Raw genomic sequence first — 25,324 nt, 5'->3', positions numbered from 1 at the left:
GATAATCATTTTACAAATTATTTTGGATCATACGATAAATCTACGCTGAAGTAGATTTAATGTTGCTCTAGTTTAGGTCGCGGTCTGACTTTTAAATCTTTTCTAATCATTAGAACAACTGAGTATAATCATAGTAACTCAGTGGTTCGAATAGACTTAATATTATATTAGAGCCCTCGCTACTTTGCGGGTATATATACCCGTGTTATTATAATTTTTAACACTCTTTTTTTTTTATTACTCCCTATAATAATATGGGATTCCCCGTGATATTCAAATGAATTTGAAATTGGAAATTATATTACTTCTGTGGTTTCATACCATTAATGTAATTTATATTTAGGAAATAGGAATACTTAAATATATATTTAAACACGATCTATTGAGATATTAATTAAGAATGAATATAATACTAAATACGTCCGTACTTTCAATGTAAAGATCACGGTCATAAATGGAGCGTGCCCTTTATTATATCTTTAATTTACTTTACTTCAATGTGATATGTGTAACGTATCTATTTAATAAACCTTCATTTTTATAGATATGTATTATAAATTTAAATTATTTCTATCATAAAGTAAATATTCTATGATACAATAAGTAATATTTGAGGTTAAAACGAAGTAAACAAATTTCAAGGTTCATTTAAAATTCAACCTTTATTGTCGAAATGTTTAAATGGTATACATACCTACATATTTAAGAGAATGTAATAATCTCTTCAGTTATTTCCTGCACTTTGCGATTGGCCTTGCTTTATACTGTTATTATTTTATTGTTTATAATATGTATTAATAGCACGTGTAAAATGAAACATATTTTATTAGTTTGCAGTAAATAAATAATAACTATCTAGTTTTGTCTCTATAAGTAATAGGTATAATATAATATATTATGGCAGAGTGGAGTAGGTTGTTTTAGAATATTTAGTGTATTAAATGTTATAATAATACTGAACGTTTTCTTTAAATATACTACTTTAGTTAAAAATGTTGACTGTAGGTAGGTTTGGCGTATAAGTACATTGGTGATTGGAAAAAGGGATTTCAAATTACAAAAGAGTGAGATATCTGATTTAAAATAAAACATATTTTAATAAATAATACTGTAATCACTAAAATATGTAAAATATAAATTATCATGTAATATAGGTAAATTATCACTTATGATACGCAGAATATAACTTCACAATTAATGCAAACAACGGTGGTCGCTATTAATAAAATCGGCCGCCTTTTCTGCAATCATGATGACGGGCGCGTTGATGTTCCCGCTGGGCAGGTAGGGCACCACGCTGGCGTCGGCCACGCGCAGGTGCCGCACGCCGCGCACGCGCAGCCGCGCGTCCACCACCTCGCCCAGCCGGCACGTGCCCACGTAGTGGTACATCGTCGTCGCCGTGGCCAGCACGTAGCAGCGCCAGAACTCCGCGCTGCCGTACTCGTACTGCGAACATGTTGGAAACGACAAGTCGGCGAACTCCGCGTTGATGCTCCTCATGTAAGTCGAGTTTAAAACTTTTGTGTAATCTTCGACGTATCGCGCCAAATCATCGAGGTCTCTTTCATCTGAGAACGTTCCGGGTTCGACTATAGGCGGATCCTTTGGATCTTTGCTGCGTAATTTCACGCGACCGGTTGATCTTGGATGTAAGACATTGAGATTCGTAAAGAGTGTGTTTCGACCGATGCTCGCGTTGAACAGATTGTTGCATATGTAATCTTCGAATCCGAAATTGAACGCGCACAGCTGCAGCGGCGCAGGGCTGTCGTTCGGCACGTCGAAAACTGCGGCTTGATATTGTGGACACCGTTCGTTATCGTCGAGCGATACGTAGCCAGCGAAAAGGGGAAACGGGAGCTTATTTATATTTAAGTCAGGCGGCGGGGCATGGGACTCCTCCGTCTTAATCGATATTACAGAGATAACGTGGTCTTGTAAGTGGTACCCGACCGGGAGCTCGCTCTTGATGGGTATACCTAGCGGCTCGAGCTGGTCGCGCGGGCCCACCCCGGAGAGCATGAGGAGGCGTGCGCTGTTGAAGGAGCCTGCTGACACTATCACTTCTCTCCGTGCTAACGCCCGCAACTTTTTTCCATCCTGCGTCTCAAACTCAACTCCGATTGCCACGTTGTCGTCGTCGATTATTATTTTAGTAACGAAGCTGTTCTTCCGGACCACTAAATTCGGCCTACGCTTCATTCTCGGTATAAACGCATAGGCTGTTGATTGTCGAACTTCATCCGCTATAGTAAACAAGGCAGGCGTGTAGCCCTGCGTGAACGGACCGTTGATATCGAAGACGGACGGTTTTCCGATTTCCTCAAAACTGTTTATAAATCTAAAAATGTCCTGATTCGTCTCTCTCGTAACTTTTAAAGGGCCTTTAAATCCGTGATACTGCGCGTACGGGGAGTGGCGCAAATCGTGACTCTGCAGATTTTCGCTCTTGATGAAGTACGGATAGACGCCTTTCCAGTTCCAGGTGTTGTCCTTCGCGGCTTGTGCCCAGCGCTGGTAGTCCCCCGGGCAGCCGCGCACGTACATCATGTAGTTGACGCTGCTGCCGCCGCCAAGCACACGCCCGCTGGTCAGGTTCAGGGCTTTTATTTTGTGAGTTTGATAGGCAAAGTTGTCATTTTCTGAAGTATAATTGTAATCATAAGGTGTTCTAGGCAAGTAATTGAATAATCCTGGTTTCTGAAATAAAAATTACACTAATTAGACAAATATAAACTTACATAGAGCCTTCTAGGATTTATCGTTGTGTTTAGCAACACTTTTGTAATCAAAATATAATAATTAATAATATAATAGCACCAAACTGGTCGAAACAAAAAAGTTTAAATAAATTAGTTAATATTGAAATATTTTATTCGTACTCTCTATTAAGTATTAGATATTTGGCAAATAAATGTTATTTTATTTTATTTTATTTTTTTTAACAACTACGTAGATGCAGGAGATCTGCTAGTTAAGATAAAAGGAAAATCATGCCGAAAATCCATTATGCGATCCAACTAAGAATAGGAACGTCCAAAGGTCACATAAAAAATACTATTTGTAGGCCAGTGGAAATTAACATTAAATTCGCAAAGCACGATGTAGATTTGAATTTTTGGTATGTTGTTTGGATCAGTTAGGGTGATGTAAATCCCAATTTGCAACTTCGAAAAAGTTGTGCTCGCTGCGCACCACGTGATAAACTGCGAAAATTTTGGACTTTTTTCACTTTTTGCTCTAAAAGTCATAAACTATGCGTTTCCGACAAGTATGATTCAGTACATAAATTAAGGTTATTAAATTTGCAACAATTTAAGCCTAACCGCAGCTCTCTAAACCTTATAACGACTAAACTGTGGCCATTCGAAGATGGTTAATTTTTCCCGAAATATTGAAATTTTTTAGTTTTGCTCCCGTTTGAAGCAAAATATTGGCAAAAACCGCTCGTTCTATGAGAAGTTCGTATAATAAAGTTGTAGTGCATTTAATTTTCTTTCATAAGAGCATAGAACAAAGTCTGTGAGACAAATATTTCACACACAATATCTGAAAAACAAAAAGAAGGTATAAATAGATTTTTAAAGAATTGAAACTGAGAGCATTTAAATCATAAAAAGAATAATACTTTTTCATTTGCAGGATAGGTAATTAACAAAATTACAAAATTTGGGAAAGTAGGAAAAAAGATTATACGCAAATAATAAACTGCGAAAATTTTGGACTTTTTTCACTTTTTGCTCTAAAAGTCATAAACTATGCGTTTCCGACAAGTATCATTCAGTACATAAATTAAGGTTATTAAATTTGCAACAATTTAAGCCTAATTAAAGCTCTCTAAATCTTATAGCGACTAAACTGTGGCCATTCGAAGATGGTTCATTTTTCCCGAAATATTGAAATTTTTAGTTTTGCTCCCGTTTGAAGCAAAATATTGGCAAAAACCGCTCGTTCTATGAGAAGATCGTATAATAAAGTTGTAGTGCATTTAATTTTCTTTCATTAGAGCATAGAACAAAGTCTGTGAGACAAATAGTTCACTCACAATATCTGAAAAACAAAAAGAAGGTAGAAATAGATTTTTAAAGAATTGAAACTGAGGGCATATAAAATCATAAAAAGGATAATACTTTTTCATTTGCAGTATAGGTAATTAACAAAATTACAAAGCTAATTAAATTTGCAACAATTTGAGCCAAACCGCAGCTCTCTAAACCTTGTAACAACTAAGCTGTGGCCTTTCAAAGATAGTCAGTTTTTCCCGAAAATTTCAAATTTTTAGTTTTGCTCCCGTTTGAACCAAAATATTGGCAAAAACCGCTCGTTCTATGAGAAAGTCGTATAATAAAGTTGTAGTGCATTTAATTTTCTTTCATTAGAGCATAGAACAAAGTCTGTGAGACAAATAGTTCACTCACAATATCTGAAAAACAAAAAGAAGGTAGAAATAGATTTTTAAAGAATTGAAACTGAGGGCACATAAAATCATAAAAAGGATAATACTTTTTCATTTGCAGGATAGGTAATTAACAAAATTAAATTTTCTACAACTTTATTATATGACCTTCTCATAGAACGAGCGGTTTTGCCAATATTTTGGTTCAAACGGGAGCAAAACTAAAAATTTGAAAATTTCGGGAAAAACTGACTATCTTTGAAAGGCCACAGCTTAGTTGTTATAAGGTTTAGAGAGCTGCGGTTAGGCTTAAATTGTTGAAAATTTAATTATCTTTGTAATTTTGTTAATTACCTATCCTGCAAATGAAAAAGTATTATCCTTTTTATGATTTTATATGCCCTCAGTCTCAATTCTTTAAAAATCTATTTCTACCTTCTTTTTGTTTTTCAGATATTGTGAGTGAACTATTTGTCTCACAGACTTTGTTCTATGCTCTAATGAAAGAAAATTAAATGCACTTCAACTTTATTATACGAACTTCTCATAGAACGAGCGGTTTTTGCCAATATTTTGCTTCAAACAGGAGCAAAACTAAAAATTTCAATATTTCGGGAAAAATGAACCATCTTCGAATGGCCACAGTTTAGTCGTTATAAGGTTTAGAGAGCTGCGGTTAGGCTTAAATTGTTGCAAATTTAATAACCTTAATTTATGTACTGAATCATACTTGTCGGAAACGCATAGTTTATGACTTTTAGAGCAAAAAGTGAAAAAAGTCCAAAATTTTCGCAGTTTATCACGTGGTGCGCAGCGAGCACAACTTTTTCGAAGTTGCAAATTGGGATTTTCATCACCCTAACTGATCCAAACAACATACCAAAAATTCAAATCTACATCGTGCTTTGCGAATTTAGGGTTTTTTAGTGTCGATTTCTACTGGCCTATTGCTCCAATACCTATTTGCATATCGTCATCGTTAGCGATTTATCTTGTCTGACTAAATTAAATTAAAATAAAAAATTAATTGCCTTATTATAACCTATGTTGAATGAATGAATACTCTTTATTGTACATACACAGAAATACAGTTTGTTACATGGTTGAGATAACTTATGATATAATGATTAACAATGAATGAACTTATGACAAAAAAAACTTACAAAGAGCGGCTATATTCTTATCTATTGGATTCAATACATAGCTATGTCGTCACAAGAAGGCGCTAACTCGTGAGTAACGCGCTAACTCACAACGGACTCGAAGGGCGGGTCGCCGCCGGCCTCCAGCAGCAGCACGCGCCGGCCGCACGCGCTCAGCCGGTCAGCCAGCACGCAGCCCGCCGATCCCGCGCCCACTATTATGAAGTCGAAGTCATCCAGATCTAAAGCATATAGAAAATATGTTTACTCGGTTGCAGTAACGTTGTTTTTAATCAATAATTAATATCATAACTTTCTGTGATTGTTTGAAGATGAGAGCAATCCCTCAAATAAATTATTAGAATCTGAAATTGATTTTGTTCAAGTATTCTCACTCAAGAATAATTAACTGTATCACATTTAATTACTAATTAGCAATGTTTCAATATGGGTGACATCGCATTGAGTCTTTATTGAATAGCAAAATTGCAAATGAACTTCCATCATCTAAGAACGAGATGATAATATTATTTAATGCAATATTTAGGTATAGTGCAGTGAAGATCATATAGAAGAGCGTTAGATAGAGCGATAGTAAATTACTAAATATCATGATAAATTCTTTTTTTATCATTGTACAATCATAACCTGTGTGATGGAATAATAGGTGCATTTGCCTGCACCTTTCATGTGCAGTGGGAACAGCAGCTATAGGCTGATGATGATATTTACGTAAAATAAAATATCGCTAGTATATTTAACACGTACCCGATACTTCCCCCTGTCTAGGGAAGAGATATGCTGTGAATGCCAATGTGGAGAGCAGGGCGAATGCGTTCTGCAACTTTAGCACGCCCGCGACTGCGGTTGCTGCGTCCATTCTTCGTTACCTATCTATACATATAATAAAATCGTAGGAAAGTCAAAACTGTACATTGAATATTTTTTTAAAAGAATACATATTCCATGATCTATAATCGATATAGAAGCCAAAAATATAGTTTTTAGAATTTTTGTCTGTTTGTCTGTTTGTCTGTTTGTCTGTTTGTCTGTATGTTTGTCCGAGCTAATCTCGAAAAGTACTGCATAGATTGACTTCAAATTTTGCATGAATATTACTAACAGGTCGAGTGAGGTTTTTTTAAACATATTATCATGCTATCACCTCCGGGGGAGGAGCTGTGAACCTTTACTTTTCTTACGTATTCCGTGTACTACGACAGCGTACAATCTAAAGACTCATGTTTAAATGTTGTTTTTGAGTAAGCCATGCTATTATCTAGCTTTACACTATAAAAACTACGTCATTTACGTAATTTGGGCAGAGAAACTGTTTAATGAATCTTAGTACTATAAAGACAAATTTGATTCAGCGCCATCTATGAGATTTCGTAAAAATCAAATCAATTTACATGTTAACACTACTGAACACAATGTTAAAAATTAATAATTTAAATATAATTATGTTAGTTATTTATTTAACTCTTTAACCCATAATAAATCTTCCCTTCCCTATAAGGTGCGCTTATAATTCGTGTGAATATACTACATTTTTAAAAGTGAGGGTAGATGTATATTATTTTAAGTCAAACTAGACACCATTACAGTTAATCTAATATTGATTGTGTTCATTGGTTACATTTTTAAAAATCTTCGTGTTTTAATAATTCGATCACGAGGCGGGACTCTAATACAAAAAGGTTAGTTCGTTGATAATTATTATTCCTTCATCATTTACATGTTGTTAGTAAAAAATAATATACTTTGACTGTTAATACTTTTGTTCAGTATTTATCTATATGATTATTGCTTGGTAATTAATATATTTTCATGTCGTATACCTAATTATAAACATAAGTGTGATGTGAAACTAGCTGGATTTATTTTTACACCTCACAGTCTTATATTTTGTGTTAATGTTAAAATAGTATTAATAATAGTGTAAATCATAATATTTTTTCAAAGTTAGAAATATTTCCTTTTTTCTGATGGTGTTGCCATCGAATTAAACCGCGCTGTCGTTTCGTTCACAAAAAGTCATGTTATTAGGACCGAATATGTAGCCGCCTCAACTTACGGAAACGAGAGTAATCTGCGTTGTCTGTTAGTTATTGTATGGTCGAATTTAACGTTACATGGAAATTGGAATCTAAATATATGTATACCTACTTATATTAAATCTGTAGAGGTCAATTCTGCACATGAAATATATTTCCTAAATAACTATTATTTTTCATATTCGTGAGCAGAGCAGCAACTCCATTTTTAAGCTTTCGTCGCGTGTGCGTTCTTAATGCGTGTATCTTAATGGTTAAAGCTACACAGAAATCAAGTATGAAAGAAATGTTCTCCATATTATATAAAAAATATCTCCCGACATCATAAATGTCTATCTTTTATGGTTGAGCTTAGGAGTTCAAAGCTTTCCGATTATATTTGTCTACTAGCTGTCCCCGCGACTTCTTTCGCGTGGAATAGTGACTATGGGACCTATGACCATGGGCTCAGGGTGGGGCAACAATAAAAAATCATTTTTATTTTCATGCTCCCACTCCCGCGCCCACTCGCACTCCCACGCCATATGCCACGTTCAGTCCCAATCCCACGCCCACGCCCACTCTCCTTCACAATTAGTACCTACCAGATCAAAGCCAGGGTAAGCGCCCCACCCAGCCCCACCGTGGCTACGCCCATGCTGAATTACTACTTAAGATACAATTATTGAGTAAATACGTACTAAAGTCCGGTCGCGAAGCAGAAAGAATTTCGTACAATGACCTCTTTACCTACTGACAGTGGTCACAAACATTTTTGAATGAAGTGCAGTTTACATGAAATATTTGGAGGAGAAAATGTTTTTTACTAATTTATTAAATAAATGTCCTCTATTCATTTACAATACTTATTAGTTAGTTACATTTTAACTTTTTCAATAACAACGATATATTATATAAAAAAAAGTGTGCGTGTACACACATAAGAAGTGAAACTTCTTTATGACCTTATTTTTCAAAAAATAATTTACTATGTAGGTACAATATTACAGAAATACGTTATTCTAATTTCGACTTAGGCGGATTTTGATTGGACATAAAGAGTTTGAGGTTTATTCTTATAAATTTTGAATTCACAAAATCATAATTGAACACCTGACACCAATCAAGCAAACACAAACCTTACGCTCTCAGGTTAAAGGTTTACAATCCCTAAGGACGGCGGTCATTGCACCTGTGCGAGCAAGACACATTATTTTTACAAGGGAGTGACAGTGACAGGTTAATGTACGAAATTCTTCCTGCTCCGCGACCGGACTTTACCATAAATAATTAAAAGAATTGTTATTAAAATTTCTTACTAAACTGAGCTAAAAAACTTACGTACCAAATTATTAAAGAAAATCAAGAAATGAAATGCCTAACCTATACCAAATAGTTACTACATAATGTAATAAAAAATTATGATTAGTATATAATATCGAAAATCAAAAAAGAAATGCCTAACTAATTCTACGTACGTGTACGTCTACGTAAAATTTCTTTTAAATTATGTCATATTATTTTTTAGGAACCAGGGGGGGGAGAGGAGCAAATTCTATTTCCTTCCTTTCTTAAACGGATGTTTTTAATAATCTATGGTGTAGCCACTGATCAGCTTAATCGATACTCAGTTTTTATCAAATCCAGCAACAAATCCAAATTAGATCTTTCCTGTCTCACGCACGTAACTAAAGGCTGAGAAGAGAGAGAGAGCACGTAACTAAACCGTTTAGACGAAGAAAAGTGTATAGAAAAAGGAATAAATAATTTCATAAACTTCCCGACGATCTTTAAAAATAAATTATAACTTTCATTTTTTTCATTCCCACTTTTACCCCTATGTAGGTATAATAAGTCGATGAACCAATTTTGATACACTTTATCTAAGAACCAGCGTCGGAAAATATTCTGCCTAACAAAAAAAACCGCATCTAATTCGGTTTACCTGTTAGCCAGCTACGGTGCCATAGACAGACACACACACACACACAGAAATACATAGCAGTCAAACACATAACACCAGTCTTTTTGCGTCGGGGGTTAAAAATATAATACGACATAATTTAAAGGACATTTTATGTGGAAAATTTACCTATACACCAGGGTACATAATTTTTGAAACAAAAAAAAATCGCAGTAGGATGAAACCCATTAGAAAAGGATATGATAAAAATGTAAGGAAAAATAAATTACGGTCAATTGGAGTTCGGGAAGTGGGAGGGGGGGGAGCTTTTATTTATTTATTTATTTTATTTTATTTTTAAGAGAAAAAAAATGGTTTCTCTCGATTTCTCGATAATAATAACACCTGCTAATTTTTTTCTACATATTTTAATTGTACAGACATCACTTTTCCACAATTTTATTATATGTATTGCTTCACAAGCATTGACAGACGACAAGCGCTTGTCGCCATCCGTCGCGATTTGAACTGAGCGTTCCCACGGCATGTGTGCGTATGGCAAGCACTGGCGAGCGACAAGCGCGCCGATTCCCATGGCATGTGGTGTGGTGTGGCGCGGTCGGATTTGTGAAGCAAACATGTCGTGGGAATCAGGCTTTAACTTAATTTTTATTCACCCGCATCAGTGCCACCTAAAAAATCTTTATATCGAAATTCGAGCAAAGTTAAGAAAATGAGAAATAAGAGTTCTCAAGGATCGTTAGAGATAAGAGGCTTACTATTGACCGAAAACAACATGTGTTATGCCGAACCTGAAACCGCTTCACAACGAGAATTGCGGCTCACAGCTGACCGCGAACGGCATGTACTATCCTGTGAGACCGAAACCTTCACTGAGAGGGTATAACGTCTCACAGCTGATCGCAAATGGCATATTGTACTATCCCGTGAGACCGAAACCCTCACTGAGAGGGAATTACGTCTCACAGCTGACCACGATCGTCATATTTTGTCTCGAGAATCTGAAACTTTTACTCAATATGAAGATCGTTTGACAAATAATAGGGTGCACCATAATATTATTCGATCTCTCGAAGATGAACATGAGCATAAGCAATGACTAGAGTAGGGACGCGAATATTACCATTATTTGAGACAAGAACGATTAATAAGTTTGTTTAATGAAAGATTAAGAATTGAAACTATTGGTCTCTTGAAACGGACGAATAGCGAGAGGCCCGTCTTACTGCAGACAGATTTCGACATAGTCTTAATGACTTAGAGGTAAACATAGAAGATCAATCTACAAATTCGGTGGTGTGGTCCGACAAATATAAAAGTGGGTTTGCTTATAACCTCACAATTGATTACCTACAGATCATCTTCTGTATAGGCGATATTAACGTAGTATGTTCTTTTTGTAATGCTTTAAAGTGGAGTAAGGAGTCGGCTTTCGTTTGAAGATACGCCGGAACCTTTGAAATCACTACTTTTAAGTTTTAGAGGAACATGTGCAATCTAAACAGTTCTTAGACAATATTAGCTCTTATAGTATTGCGTTTTAAATAATCCTTTGGTGCTCAACAATTATCAGATGCTCCTTTCATTCTTACTTTTAAGATACAAGGTCAAGTTTATCATTTGATAGGATCCCTTTTGCCTGAAGGCCAACCTAAGTTTCTTTAAATATATTTTGTATTCGACTACGACGAATAATCGAATACAAGAAATCAATATTTCTCGAATTTAAAACTGAACTCATTTCACAATTTTAGAACATGTTAATTCATCAGGTTAATCCGTATATATGCGTTTTAAATCGACATTAGAAGCTTTTCCTCAAGATGGTGATATTAATATAAAATTGGTATAAATGCCGATAGACGGAAGTCTATCAGCACTCAGGAATTCCCTGAGCGTGTTATAACGCCCAGGCCACAGTATTACAATTTTTCCTACAGTAGGGCGACGAATGTATTTTCGCATAGCAACGGAGGGGAACTCGTGGGGGGTAAAGTGACGCGGGCCACGTACCACAAACATGCTTAGTTTGTGGTACCGAGCGCGAAAGAAAGTCATCGTGTTTTTAGTAAAGTTACTATGTAAACTAACGTAATTTATTACTTAGGTACATATTCTAAAATGGTGCGCTCAAACTGTTAATATACATTTAATTTAGATTATTATTTTAATTACTAAGAAATGTGGAATTTAAATCACATTCATTCATGTTTTCCTCAGATATTCGATGTCTATGATTTTCGATGATTTTAAGATTTTCTTATCAGAGTATTCAATTTTAATGTAGTTAAATTTTATAAGGGACAATTAAGAACATTAAAAAATAAAGTGTCACGTATTTTTTTAAACGACGAATGACGAAAAACGACCGAATCGCGGACGAAGTCGCGGGCAACAGCTAGTAGAATTAATAAAATAAGTACATATGTAGGAACAAAAGTAAACCAGACGCATAGTTTTGCACTAGTTTTTTATGTGATTAGTAATAATTGTTGGCCAATTCTCAGATCTAGCCAATAGGCACAAAAAATCTGTTAAGCTTAGTGCATGTTCACTCATAAGTAATGATTGTGTACATACCACGAAAAATAAGTGAGACGCATTCGTGCATAAAATTATCCATATACCTATAACTATGCTGGCCTAAACTCTTGTCTTAAGAAGTGACATCATTTTATTTCAATTTGTTTATCAATTTTCTACTTAGATTTTCTATAAAGAAGCCTAAGTAGAGAGCTCCAACTTAACAATAATTATATACATAAAAGAATTTCATTTGAGTAAACATAGCGAAATAATTTTTAAATTTTGATGTTTTGCACAATGGAAAATATTTATTTAATCCATCAGTCCTCGGAATCACAGACACAATAGAAAATCTATTGTGTCGCGCCCCGATCGGGCCTTACGGTGGTCAATGGGTTAAATAAATATTGAAAGATGATACTATTTGCCATTACGCTTATTTATAAGAGCAAACACCTATTTCTATTAAGTATTTGTTATTATAACATGTGAACATAGCTGAGGGGTAAATACTTGCTTTGTAATAGTCAATAAACGACAATTAAACAAATAGTGCTTGCTACTGAAATTTTACAATTTGTTTTAGAATATTTACCTTTTTCATTATACGATTCGTTGTTTTTGAAACTGTTATCATATCCATGACTTTTTTACTTTTTCCAATTATTTATATCTTTATTTTTATCCTTGAGAGTAGGTAAGTGTAGTTATTTAATCGAATACTTATAAAAATCCACAAAAAAATAGAATGTTACATAATCTATGACTCCTTGTTACTTTTTAACACGCTATAGTTTCATATTATGTCTGTATGTTACCGACTTCTTTAGACTCAAGGAACACAAATCAAGAATCGGTGACAATATAATAATGTAATGTGCTTATCTTATTAAACGTTTTTTTTAGTTTGTAGGTCCTATATTTATTTAGGTCTTTTATAGTAGCAAGTACTGAGAAGAGTATTTAATTTCCACCAGAGGCGGCTCGCCCTAAGGAGCGCTGGTGCAGTGAACTCCCATAAATAATTATAATAAAATCATACTCCTTAATTTCATTATTAATATTAATTATTACTATTTAAAATCAATCGTAATCGTAAAAAACTACTGTCAATACCAATGAATATATCCATCATTCCATCATTCCATTCACCTGAATAATACTGTATTATACAGTAACACGCGAAGCGGCGCGCTCACGATTGCGCTCCAATGAAAAAATATTTAGTACATTTCCTAATACGAAATCCAATAGGAGTGAAAGAGAGGGTTTGCCAGTGCCCTGCGCGCGTGAAACAGAAGATTTTCTATGGAAAAATAGCAAAATTCGGAGCGCCGCTCCCGCAAACGTTGCCGGTTCGTTTTTACCGAATTCTATATTATAAACATTAAACAAACACTCCACTCTCGAGTCAACTTCAATGCACGCGCGCGAATGCAAATTCAGGAATTTTCTAATTAAAATCATAAGATACGTGTTGAAATAGTCTGTAGTTATCAGTATTACTTGTGAGTGTGAAAATGAACAATTATAATGTGGCGTTCATTAAAAAGTGTGTTAAAACGTTACAAATTCGGCTTGAATTGAAAGCTAAGGGACTGCCACGGCCTGAACTTGACCTTACGCAAAAATGTACGACAAAAACGAAAACATATACGCGTGTGTTTAAATCCGAACAATATTATGTGAAAACACCGTGGTTGTGTGGTTGTGATGAAAGCAACAACAGACATTTACGAATGTCTTGTCGCTTTAAGTTATAGATATTTTTGCACACCAAAAAGAAAGACGTATGTATTTCCTTTATAAGTAATTTTTTTGATAAATGTACTGCTTTACACCATGTATTTTCAGTGTTTTATTTCAAGTGAACACACATAAAATTTTGTCACGAGCCGCCTCTGATTTCCACGAAAGAGAGCAGGCAGTGGGCAGAGCCGCGGCGTGTGAAAATTTATCAGTTTTCACAGAAAAGGTTTAGTAATTTATAAATTTGGATTACACGAGTTTTTCCATATTTATGTTAGTATATTTTGCGGTATTTACATTTGTTTAAGAGTAATAACAATCATCTACGAAGAAAACACTCACAATTTCCTGTATGAAAGTCTTTAAAATTTTCTGGTCGAAATGATTCGCATTAAACTTAGGGCACATATTATTATGATAATATAGTAGAACTACCTATACTCGTATACTACTATATTTTATAGTTTAAAATAAAGTGTTAGTCATAATATTATCATTAAATAATTATTAATAATAATGTTATGACTAACACTTTATAACATTATTAATTTGCCTTTATATTAGGTATAAATTATAAAATATGGAATATAATTATTATATAGGTAATAATAAAAATTAACATCAATAGAACATGACACTTATTGACGATACAAGATATCTTTACTTGCGGGAAGCCTGTTACTATAAATAATAATAAACAATTAATAGTTATTTGAAAATGTTTTAATTACTTTCTGTTTATTGCATTAAGTGCAGTAGACTATAGGTACGTGTTACAGTTACGAAGTGTTTATTAAATACCTTTTTCAGTCGTCGCGTTGTGCTATCAGAGCCTCTTCACTTTCACTGCCACACCAAGTCGAAACACATAACAATTTAAACTATCATTATCAAATACGTACGATAATAATATTATACGGTAATTTCCGCCCATTTCGGCGAACGTTTTTCAGTACTGCGCGCGCGCCACCAGCAGGCGCAGTAAATCACAAGAACGTTCAAAAAAACGACCGTCGAAATGAAATAAAGATCGTCCAGCAAAATATATGCCATTGTTATTCAAGTGCGAAAGGGATAATGAAGCTGATTTGATTTAAAAGCCTCCACTTGGAACTGGTTTAAAAATTACGACTTAATTATCTGCAAATCTCGGAGTAGTCCAGTGTGACATGTACTTAATTACTATTTAGGCCTTGTCCTAATGGAGACAAGTTATACGTAACTATGGATATTTGGTTTCCTTTTTTATAAAAATTATCTGAGTTAATTATTCATAGGGCGATGAATAGTGAATAATTTAGTTAAAAACATGTATGGTAATAATATATCTACGTCAACACGGTTATTATGAATAATACATATATATAAGTAATATATCCGAGATTTTAGCAATGTTATAATTAATAAAAAAAATCGTAACTTTTCAAGATGTATGGTGAGCTTATTACTTCACAGCTCTAAATTAAGCACAACCGAAAAAACAAACATGCACATTAATTTAATACAAAAAACATCGTAATCCCAATGCATAAATGAATAATTGTAATAAGATCCAAGGCTGTTTACGGTGTGGTAACAGTTTGATCAAAGGAAACACTCTTCAATCTCTCAAGGTTTTAATTTATATGTATCTATTTTATTATCATATATCGTACTAACTACGTTGATGTTATAAAATTACATGAAGGTCATTAAGGCAAAATTTAAAAGGAGCATCATATTCAAAACTTGAACTTGAATCGGATGGGATAGTTAACTGTTATCTACCTATAATAACTAATATTATAAAGCTGAAGAGTTTGTTGGTTTTTTTGTTTGAACGCGGTAATCTCAGGAACTACTTGTCCGATTTGAAAAATTCTTTCGATAGATAGCCCGAGGAAGGCTATATAATTATCATCATGCTAAGACCAACAGGAGCGGAACAACGCGGGTGAAACCGCGGGGCGCAGCTAGTAAATTTAATAGCTATATAAATCAACATCAGCATGGAGAGACAGGTTTTATTTATAATATAAAGATTAAAGTGGAAAGATTTGATGTTTGCAGTAAGCTTTTTTTAGATCATGGTAATTATTAGTAACTAATATATTGCAAATCACACTGCCTATATTATAACATATAAGTATTTTTTCAAAGTTCAAATGTATCACCTTTTTAATATATTATGATAAGGATAAATTAGGAAAGTCTCTAATTGTTGTGTTCTAGTCATAGGTAGTTCGTAGTTCGTAGTATTATCTACTAGCGGTCCGCCCCGGCTTCGCCCGTGGTACATATTTCGTAATAAAAGGTCAAATTTCATCAAAATCGGTCCAGCAGTTTATGAGCCTATTCATTACAATCAAACAAACAAACAAAGTTTTCCACTTTATAATATTAGTGTAGACAAAGCTAAGCTTGGAACACATGTGTCTGTTTTTCCTGGAATACGTGAGATCCTTCTCACCAATTAGCAACGCAGCTTCGTGGATTGACTTAATGGTCTGAATGTTTGGCTGCTCATCATTCTGTTTTAACCCCTTTATATAATATCTGATAAATAATTAATACGATAGGTATATGATAAGACATATTTCCATCTTTAAGTTTGTATTTTTAAATATTTTCATTTTTAATTCATGAGCGGAGGTTTAGCAGTGAAATAATTAATTTATTATGTATAACAGTTAATAAGTACTTTTAAAGGTTATTGCAGCTGATTAATTAAATTTCGAATAATAAGAATGACGGTGCTTGTGTTTTATAATATTTTAATTAGTACCTACTTGCACAGTTTGTTAAATATAAAATTATTTCAATATCTACAATCATACAATTTTATTATTTTAATAAAACTTCTGACACGGAACTTCACGAATAAAAAAGAAACAATTACATTTTAATAAGTAATAACGTATAAACAATGTTTTTAACTTACCGAATGTCCGTGTCCTTCCTCAAAGATATAGTTCATAAATAATTAAAAAATAGTACTATTACACTTCTATAATTGGTTTCTACTGACGCAAGGGTAATAGATAAACTTAAATTGAATCTAACACCCAAATAAATGCTAGAGTTGGCCAAAACATTTGGTTATATTTTATGTCGGTTATACTTAAATCATAAATGATCAATGTATTGTATTCGGCGGGATGGAAAACCTGACTGAGCTCACTTTGTAAAAAAGTGGGTCAAATGATTACAATTATTTATATTAGGTATTATCTTCAATTATAATCTTTACGGACATTAAAATGCAAATTGAATGCCTGAGTATTGTGCTGCTTAAAAAATTAAAAAAAAAAACACGACGGAATTTATAATTCTTCATTTGAAACACTTTAAAATCCTTAATTTCGATTCTGTGTGTATGAAGAAAAGAGCGCAATTTATTATTATCAATCTAATTTATCTATCTATCCAAAGATATAATGTACAAACATACAAAAATAATAATACATCAAATGATTCATTCTTTGATGATGTAAAATAAAAGGTCAATTTCTGTATTCACAAACGACTTTCTGAGCAGAAAGGTTTTCGATACAAGTATGTGTCAAAATGTATAAGATATAATATATTTATTAGTGTCCGACCGAACTTTCGGTTTCGGTTTCGGTTTCGGCCGAGTTTCGGCCAAAAATCAAGTTTCGGCCGCAGTTTCGGTTTCGGCCAAAATCGGCCGAAACTTTTGCCGAAACCGAAACTTATTTCGCAAGTTCAGTGAACTTTGTGAACAACGCTTTGACGGACGCTGTCAAAGCGTTGGTTGACCCACGCTGGTGGAAACAATTTTTGATTATCTATGTTGAGATTGGAACTGGGTGTAATTGTAATTAATAATTATTATTTTTATATAAGAGGTACCTAAAAGAGACTTATTATTCTTCTAAGTACAAATACCAATCCAAAGTATTAAAGACTCTTTAATAAAGAGAAAGATCTCAAAATACCAAAACTTAGTATTTAAAGTAACAGTAACAATTACTGATTTGATTTAGATGACTGATTTTACCGAGAACTTAATTTGAAAAAATAATAAAAATTAAATTTGTTATTATTAATATTTTAAGAATATTATTTTTTTTATTTTATATTAAATAAATGATTACAACAAATATAAATTTATAAAAATAAATGATTACAACAAATTTAATATACTGTGTTTTCCTTTCATGCCCTAATTAAGGCAAAATAATAGGTAAAATGCACCAAAGTTCAGTATTTTTAGAAATTTCATACTAGACCACGTGAGTTTCGGTTTCGGTTTCGGTTTCGGCCGAAACTGAAGCCACGGCCGAACATTCGGTTTCGGTTTCGGTTTCGGCCTGGAAACCAGTTTCGGTCGGACACTAATATTTATATAAATAAATATATTGTTGCATAAGAATTCTTTTAAATTCTCACGTAATTCACACTTAAGAAATAGCTTTTATAAAGAGTGATAGCCAAAATTATAAGTCGCCTGTTATAGGACTCTATTGCGTGCTGTTAGAGCTAGCGCGCACCACGACTTTCTGCAGCGTGATTATTTTATCGCAGAAATACAACGTATGAGTTACTATGACAATGCGCGCACATGCGATTAAATAATCACAGCGATTTTAAAATTGTGATTTGTCACATTTTGCTGCGACTGCTCGCGACGCGATTGTCGCGAAAATCAAATGCAGAATATGAAATTGTATGGTACCGCGCGCACTGCGATCATAAAATCGCACACTCGGGCCCGGCCGGCACTTCACTTGTGTTTCGTCTGGCCAACAGTAAACATCGTAGTTATATAGGTAGGTACTGTTTGGTAAACATGAACTCAGTAATCTGTCAAAAGTTTGAATTTATTTATTTAACACTTTATTGTGCAAGAAACAAAATATAACTAAGTACATAAAGGTTACAATAATAAAAAAAAGCGCAATGGGCGGCCTTTTGGCGGAATTTTCATTCTATAATAGCCAAAGGATTTTTTGGGATACATCCGAAGTTCATTGTATTTCTGATAAAAGAAACCATTGACAATTCTATCTGCTGTAAAAGGATGAGTCCAATATTGACGAATTTTCTTTTTTTTTCTTATAGAAGAAGTAGTAAATAAAGACAAGCAACTTGTACGAAATCAATGATGAAGTGAGTAATAATCACTATTAAATTATCGCTGTGCGCGCACCGTACTCTCTGCGATTTTCTACAGCGCGATTTTGAAATCGTGTCGCAAAAATTAAAATCGTGGTGCGCGCTTGGCCTTACGTGTAGTCTAAGTAGTGTCATCTTTATATATACTTCCTCTATATTTTTTTCATTATATTTTTTATCTTCGATATTTAGCTGATTATTATAAACAAGTAATTTTTATTTGGCATTGAGCATTTGGCATGCCTAAACTAGGTACCCCGAGAAATAGCAAAATTTCAGATCTTTTCCAAATTAAGTATACCATTCGAAGAACCCAATCAGACATAAAAATGAAATTTCTTTTTTTTAATCTTTTATTCCCTGCCGTAGTTACAATTCATACGTAGGTATATTCATTATTAACATAATATAAACATTGAAGTTGCGACAATACTTGGGTAAATATTATCACGTTAAAAAGTTTAATTAACCCTAGAACCGTACCCATATTAAAATTTCATTAACGGTACCCAGGGGTACAAGTGTACCCCTATGAAAAAAACAAGATTACAAAAAGATTATTAACTTTTATTAAATGTTGACTTATTAAGGTCATCTTAACATTCATTTAGGTCCTAATAATTTAATTTATCATGGCATTTTTATATTTTTTCTACAATTTACACACACTTTACGTTGGTGATCAAAATGTATTAAAAGTTTTCACTTCCTGCACTGTGTGCGGGACTGACGGAATTTTAACGTGGATATTCACAGTTACATCTCAGATTTTGAAACAGCAGTGGTCCCTGCAGTTATTGGTAATTGTTGTCCTAAAATATCTCCATTACTTATTTGTAGAGACATTGGCAAAGTTATGTACTGAAATCGTTCTTCTAGGTGAAGTTTTTTATAATAAAAAATTAAAATTTTTTCGTCAGGTTCATATTTTGATGCCTCACCAAGTACCAGCTCTTCTTGTTATTCCACCTCCCACAAAAAATAAAAATTCATCCATCATTTGCCATCAAAAAAAGAAAATGAATAACTCAGGTATTCAAATCATGCAGCAAATCATAAATTTGTTGAAAATACAAATTCCTACACTATTTAACAATAACAGTATGTATATAACATGAATGTAAAGTAAACTTATAATTGTACATTAAATTTATCAATAAAAAATATAAAATAAAACGACCAAAAGGCGAAAAAATAAAATAAATGAACCTTAAAATACTTACGTTCGTAGTACCCAGGGGTACTGGAGTACCCCGACAGGTTCGTACGACGTGTTCTCAATAGCTTGACCACTGATCGAATACGGTATCTACGTGTCTCCTCATCCCCGACAAATACACGAACGCGCAAAAGAAACCGTTGTTTAGAAAAAAAGATATAGAAGATTTTCTGAATTTTTTTTCATTTGTACCCCAGGGTACGGTTCTAGGGTTAAAATGTAAATGTGCGTCTACATGTCTATATTATTTGTACATAAAACGTGTTAACTAGTACATTAACGAGACGATTACCTGATATCTGTCAAATGATATTGATAAAAACATTGTACAACACAATAAAAAGTGTTTTAATGTTGCTAATATTCTTGAGAAGTAGCTCTCCATAATGTTTATCTGTACAGTGTACATATTATATTTTTATTTTTACTGGTAATAAAATAAAAATAAAATTGTAATTGGTGGAGCGATGAATACATTTATGTGACGCAGATACTGAGTATCGACGTCTACAATTCTCAGAAATAAATAGAAGATGTTTGTCAGTTAAGAGCAAACAAAAGAGCCGTTTTTCCATACAAACGTAGTCCCCTGTTTCCTCCCTGGATTGTGCCACTAGAGCAATATATTTTTTACTATTAATCTATGGTAACTTTAGCCATGTTCCTACGTTTTCCTTTTTGTCATATCTTAATTATTAAAAATATATGAATCTTTCAAAACGTAAGAAATAGGACAGAGTTTCCGTTATGTTCCGTCTTCCATAAAACATTATATAAAAAAAGCAAAACGTAGGAACATAGCCTATACTTTTCTCTACTAAATTATGAAAAAAGTAATTAAATCGGTCCAGTATTGGAGGAGGAACCAGGGGACTACGGAACGTCGAATTTGCGTAAATTTCCTTGGTATTTTCGGCCCAAGCTGCAGTTGTCCCTGTCGCGCTCTACGGGAGAGGCTTGGAGCATAGCACGACAGCAATATACAGGGTGTAATCGTTAAGTGTGTGCAGGAGATTTTTCCGTAAGTATTACAGATAACAAAAAACTTTAAACTGATATCGAAAGTACTTAACCTAATGAGTAAAATGGCGGTAATAAATTTAAAAAATAAATCGAGAAATATCAAAAAAATTATCTTTAAACCCTCCCATACATTAAGTATGAAATATGAATATCCCATATACCTACATTTAATATGAAAGATTTTAGCTTTCTTTTTCTTTTTTTGGTTTTCTGCTTTAATAACTTCGCAAATTTGAAGTGACATTTTCCACGTTTTTCCGGCCATTTTCACGCATTTTCTGGATATTTCCGGGAATTTTCCAGGCATTTTCCGGACATTTCCCTGACATAGCCTGTAAATGTCTGGAAAAGCCCCGGGAAATGCTCAGAAAATCCCCGGAAAATGCCAGGGAAATGTCCGGAAAATGTCTGGAAAACATCCGGAAAATCCCCGGGAAATGCTCGGAAAATGCCTGGGAAATTCCCGGAAAATAACCGGAAAATGCCTGAGAAATGCTCGGAAAATGCGTGGAAATTTCCGGAAAAACCGTGGAAAATCCCTGGAAAATGTCTGGAAAATCCCAGAAAATATCCGGAAAATGCGTGAAATTGTGCGGAAAATATCCGGTAAATGCGTGAAAATGTCCGGAACATGCGTGAAAATGTCCGGAAAATATCCGGAAAATGCCTGGAAAATCCCCGGAAAATGCCTGAGAAATGCCACTTCAAATTTGCGAAGTAATTAAATCAGAAAACCAAAAAAGAAAAAGAAAGCTAAAATCTTTCATATAAAATGTCTATGGGATATTCATATTTCATACTTAATGTATGGGAGGGTGTAAAGATAATTTTTTTGATATTTCTCGATTTATTTTAAAAAATTTATTACGGTCATTTTACTCATTAGGTTAAGTACTTTCGATATCAGTTTAAAGTTTTTTGTTATCTGTAATACTTACGGAAAAATCGCCTGTGCACACTTAACGATTACACCCTGTATAATAAGTAATACCGCACAAATATTGTTAGGACTGCAGTCGCGTGAAGGCACGGCAACATTTTATTGCAGCCGCTATCAGCGTCGGTGATCGCGAAAGTAATTGAAAACATTCAGCTTCTTGGGTTATTCACGGTGCAGCGCGGTGCCGGCCCGTGGCAGCGCGCGGCACCACGCGGCACGCGATACGACTGCGACACGACACGATACACGACGCCGCACGCGACACTATTGCGATCGCGACGCGACAAAACCGACGACGCGGAACACAACACGATTGCGATCGCGACGTGACAAAACACACGAAACGTGTAAAGGACAGATCTAGTGAAAAACTCATGTTTAACATAATGGGCATAAATCATCATCTTAATAATATCCAAAATTTTAACTTACTACAGCTGGAAATTTTGAACTTTGATTTAAAAAAATATCTTCAAACTAACTTTCTGTATTCATGATTACTGTAAATGAGTTTTTGCTGCAAGTGAAGAGGGTATAAACGTAATCTTATTACGTCGTTATTGACAAAAAACATGGTTAGATAATATTAATTTGCACGAAGGAAGGACAAATTAGCAAATACTTTAGCATGATCATGCGAAAAGCGACGTCTTGCTGTATCAAAGTGATTATTTAGCGGAATTACAAAATTCAGGCTTTATCGTGAATCAGTCGTGTCGTTACCGGGCCGCTTTGTGTGATGAGCCCTACGATATAATCTGCGGTAAATGAACTGCCAATACCTTGTTTGACTAGACTTTGGATCTATATTTAAATACTTATTAACATTTCTATTAGGTATGAATGCAAAATTGAAAAAAAAAATTCTATCTACATGTGGGGTATAAAAAAATAATTTCATGATTATGTAATTAAATGAAGAAGAAGAAGAAATGAACGTTTATAACTGTTTTTCTTCATTTCTAACTGTTCTGTTTTGTCAGAAATTCGAAAATTCACGATATATCATATAGATAATCACGATATCGAGCGAATCCGCGGGCGAAAAGCTAGTTCATAATCTGTATCTAATTTGTACGTGAATTCCATTTTCATTGTTGAACGTGTAGATAAATCTATTGTCATTTATAATCTTGGGCTGTTAAAAAAGTTTTACCATAACTGGTTTCTAAGAAGCTATCGAAGATCTTGTGGATACCCTGGTTTAGTAAGAAAAAAAAATGTTTTCGTAACATAATGTGTGTAATTTCTAAATCTTGGACGAAAATAATTTTGGCCACAGAACGTTGGTTTTGGGTATTTCATTTTTTTCCCGGGCAACATACCTACAAACAATGTGCCCTGTCGGTAGTAGATAGGTAGGTTAAGTAATTATCTTTTTTTTTTCGTTATAATAACACAATCCTAAGCAGGACATCAGCAGTGACGTCACGTCCGCTCGAGCGCAAACGAGAACAATATTATAATATTTAAAGGAATCCAGCCAACAGCGTGTAAGTAGTGAGAGAAAATTGCCAATAACGCTTTAATAGGAATTTAATTAAAAACAACTTTAAAAAAATAGGAAGCGACTGAACCTGTGTTTATAAAGATCTTAAAGTTGTAAGATATTATCATTGTATTTTTACCCTTCGAATAAGTCATATTCAATTTTTTTTGCTTATGTTAATTACTTATTATTTTCACTCTATGTACCTACTAAACTTATTAAAGTATTTTTATCTTATTCTATTGTCGATAATATCTACCTTAGTGTTAATAGGTAGCCTCTCATTATAATGAGCCAAGGCCTTTTCTATTTGATTTACGTGAGTTTAAATATTCTAAAAACTATTGTATCGTGAAATAGTTTGTTTTATGTCACTTATAAAATGTTAAAGTGTACCTATATTTCTACAAAAAGATACATTATACGGTCTATATTTCATACAAGGAGGGGTTGTAATCTTAAGATACTTGTTTAGCACGGGCAAAGCCATAATATAATAAAATTTTACACGAATGTTTACTCCTCGTGTCTAATAAATCAATCTGCAGCCGACGGGGCATAAATAATAGATAGATGTTCCGTTGAATTACGCGCCAGAATATAAAACTACAATATACACCTTTTTTACGTCTCGTTTTTAGGATCTATGTACCTAATGTAAAAAGATAATATTTCCGATCCAAGCTATAATTATATATTATTTGCAGTCTGATTAAAATTAATTAATATTTATTACCTTATAATATATTGTACCATAATATATTGTATATCCGTTTGTCGAATGCTCGGATGATGCTGAACCCGACTGGCCGCAGTCAGTACAGTCGCACACGCAAAACAATAAGAGTACATCGAGTAGCACGATTTATCTCGCAGCACAGTCCACAGTTCACAGCTCAGGCATCTCGCACATCACGTCCTCACAACAATATAACTTGCTCAATTCGCGCTCGCCTGTACCTGCCACTTGCCACAAGCCGGGAAACTATCTTCATAGTCTAAGTTTTTCAACAATGTAAAACTTTTAAGATATTTCCGTGGTTTTATAAGCTCATGCGTTGTTGAAGAGCATATAGATTAACAATTCTTGTTACTTTTTTGTATAATAACATGGCCTACTTTGGGACCTGACAGATGAAACAACTTATGTTCTATAACAATGAGGGTTACAGATTAGGAAATACAACTATATGAATTATTGCAATATAGGTACCTAATGCTCTTGCAGTTAAAGCAGTAAAACCTAATTGGTTCCAGGACATTCACATCTAGTGTAGTTATATTGCTTCTATTGCTCTACCGTTATAAAATATTTAGTTTTGCTATCTTACCATGAAAGAAAGGAATAAGTTCAAATCGATTACCCAAAATTCATTTTAATTTAATAAAATCACTATATTAAGAGTTCGACTTTGTAACTGTCTTCTTCAAATTTATAAGCGAAAGCGTGGACATGGCGGAAGGAGAGCGTTCCGCGGCGGGAGCGGGGCGGAAGCGAAGCGGAACCGACGCCGTTCAATTTCCGCGCTCATATTTATGATGGATCTTACAAGTTTTACTTTTAAATCGCAATAAGTTATGAATTGTATACAGTAGTGAGAAGACTTATGAGAAAAAATGTAAATTGATGTACCTAAGTTCTGCATAGGTTAGAACCTTTTTTTGTGATGTAGCTATCAGACCTCGGAAAAATACAGGCTATAATTATTTTTTTTTATGGAGGGTACAGCTAGTAAAATAAAAATATGGATTCGTGGAT

At 34.0% G+C, this 25,324-nt stretch overlaps 1 protein-coding gene across 5 annotated transcripts; it reads right to left on the bottom strand.

The window, feature by feature from the left end:
- Positions 1-1,156: 1,156 nt before the first annotated feature.
- On the bottom strand, positions 1,157-24,958 carry LOC149906202 (ecdysone oxidase-like). 5 transcript variants are annotated; one of them, XM_090104279.1, is made up of 4 exons: positions 24,897-24,958; positions 6,310-6,431; positions 5,653-5,783; positions 1,157-2,703 (listed from the first exon to the last, which is right to left on the bottom strand). In XM_090104279.1, exons 2-4 carry the CDS (start codon positions 6,419-6,421, stop codon positions 1,195-1,197), a joined length of 1,752 nt encoding a protein of 583 aa, XP_089960405.1. In that variant the 5' UTR covers positions 6,422-6,431; positions 24,897-24,958; the 3' UTR covers positions 1,157-1,194. The 5 variants fall into 5 exon arrangements, with proteins under 5 accessions (XP_089960405.1, XP_089960407.1, XP_089960404.1 ...); XM_090104281.1 differs by lacking the exon at positions 24,897-24,958 and adding an exon at positions 24,319-24,455; XM_090104278.1 differs by lacking the exon at positions 24,897-24,958 and adding an exon at positions 16,697-16,924.
- Between the last annotated feature and the right edge of the window lie 366 nt (positions 24,959-25,324).

Source organism: Colias eurytheme, chromosome 8, assembly GCF_061535395.1.
Source record: "Colias eurytheme isolate Ceu_HAF_F1 chromosome 8, ilColEury1 Martin Lab GWU primary, whole genome shotgun sequence".
Taxonomy (NCBI): Eukaryota; Metazoa; Arthropoda; class Insecta; order Lepidoptera; family Pieridae; genus Colias; species Colias eurytheme.
The sequence above is the reverse complement of the archived record's forward strand: the minus strand, read 5'-3'. Positions and strand labels throughout refer to the sequence as shown.

Coding starts and splice junctions, on each gene's coding strand:
- LOC149906202 (XM_090104279.1), bottom strand. CDS start 6,421: ATGGACGCAGCAACCGCAGTCGCGGGCGTGCTAAAGTTGCAGAACGCA. Junction 5,784..6,309: donor TAGACAGGGGGAAGTATCGG/GTACGTGTTAAA, acceptor TATATGCTTTAG/ATCTGGATGACTTCGACTTC. Junction 2,704..5,652: donor ACCCGCCCTTCGAGTCCGTT/GTGAGTTAGCGC, acceptor TTTTTATTTCAG/AAACCAGGATTATTCAATTA.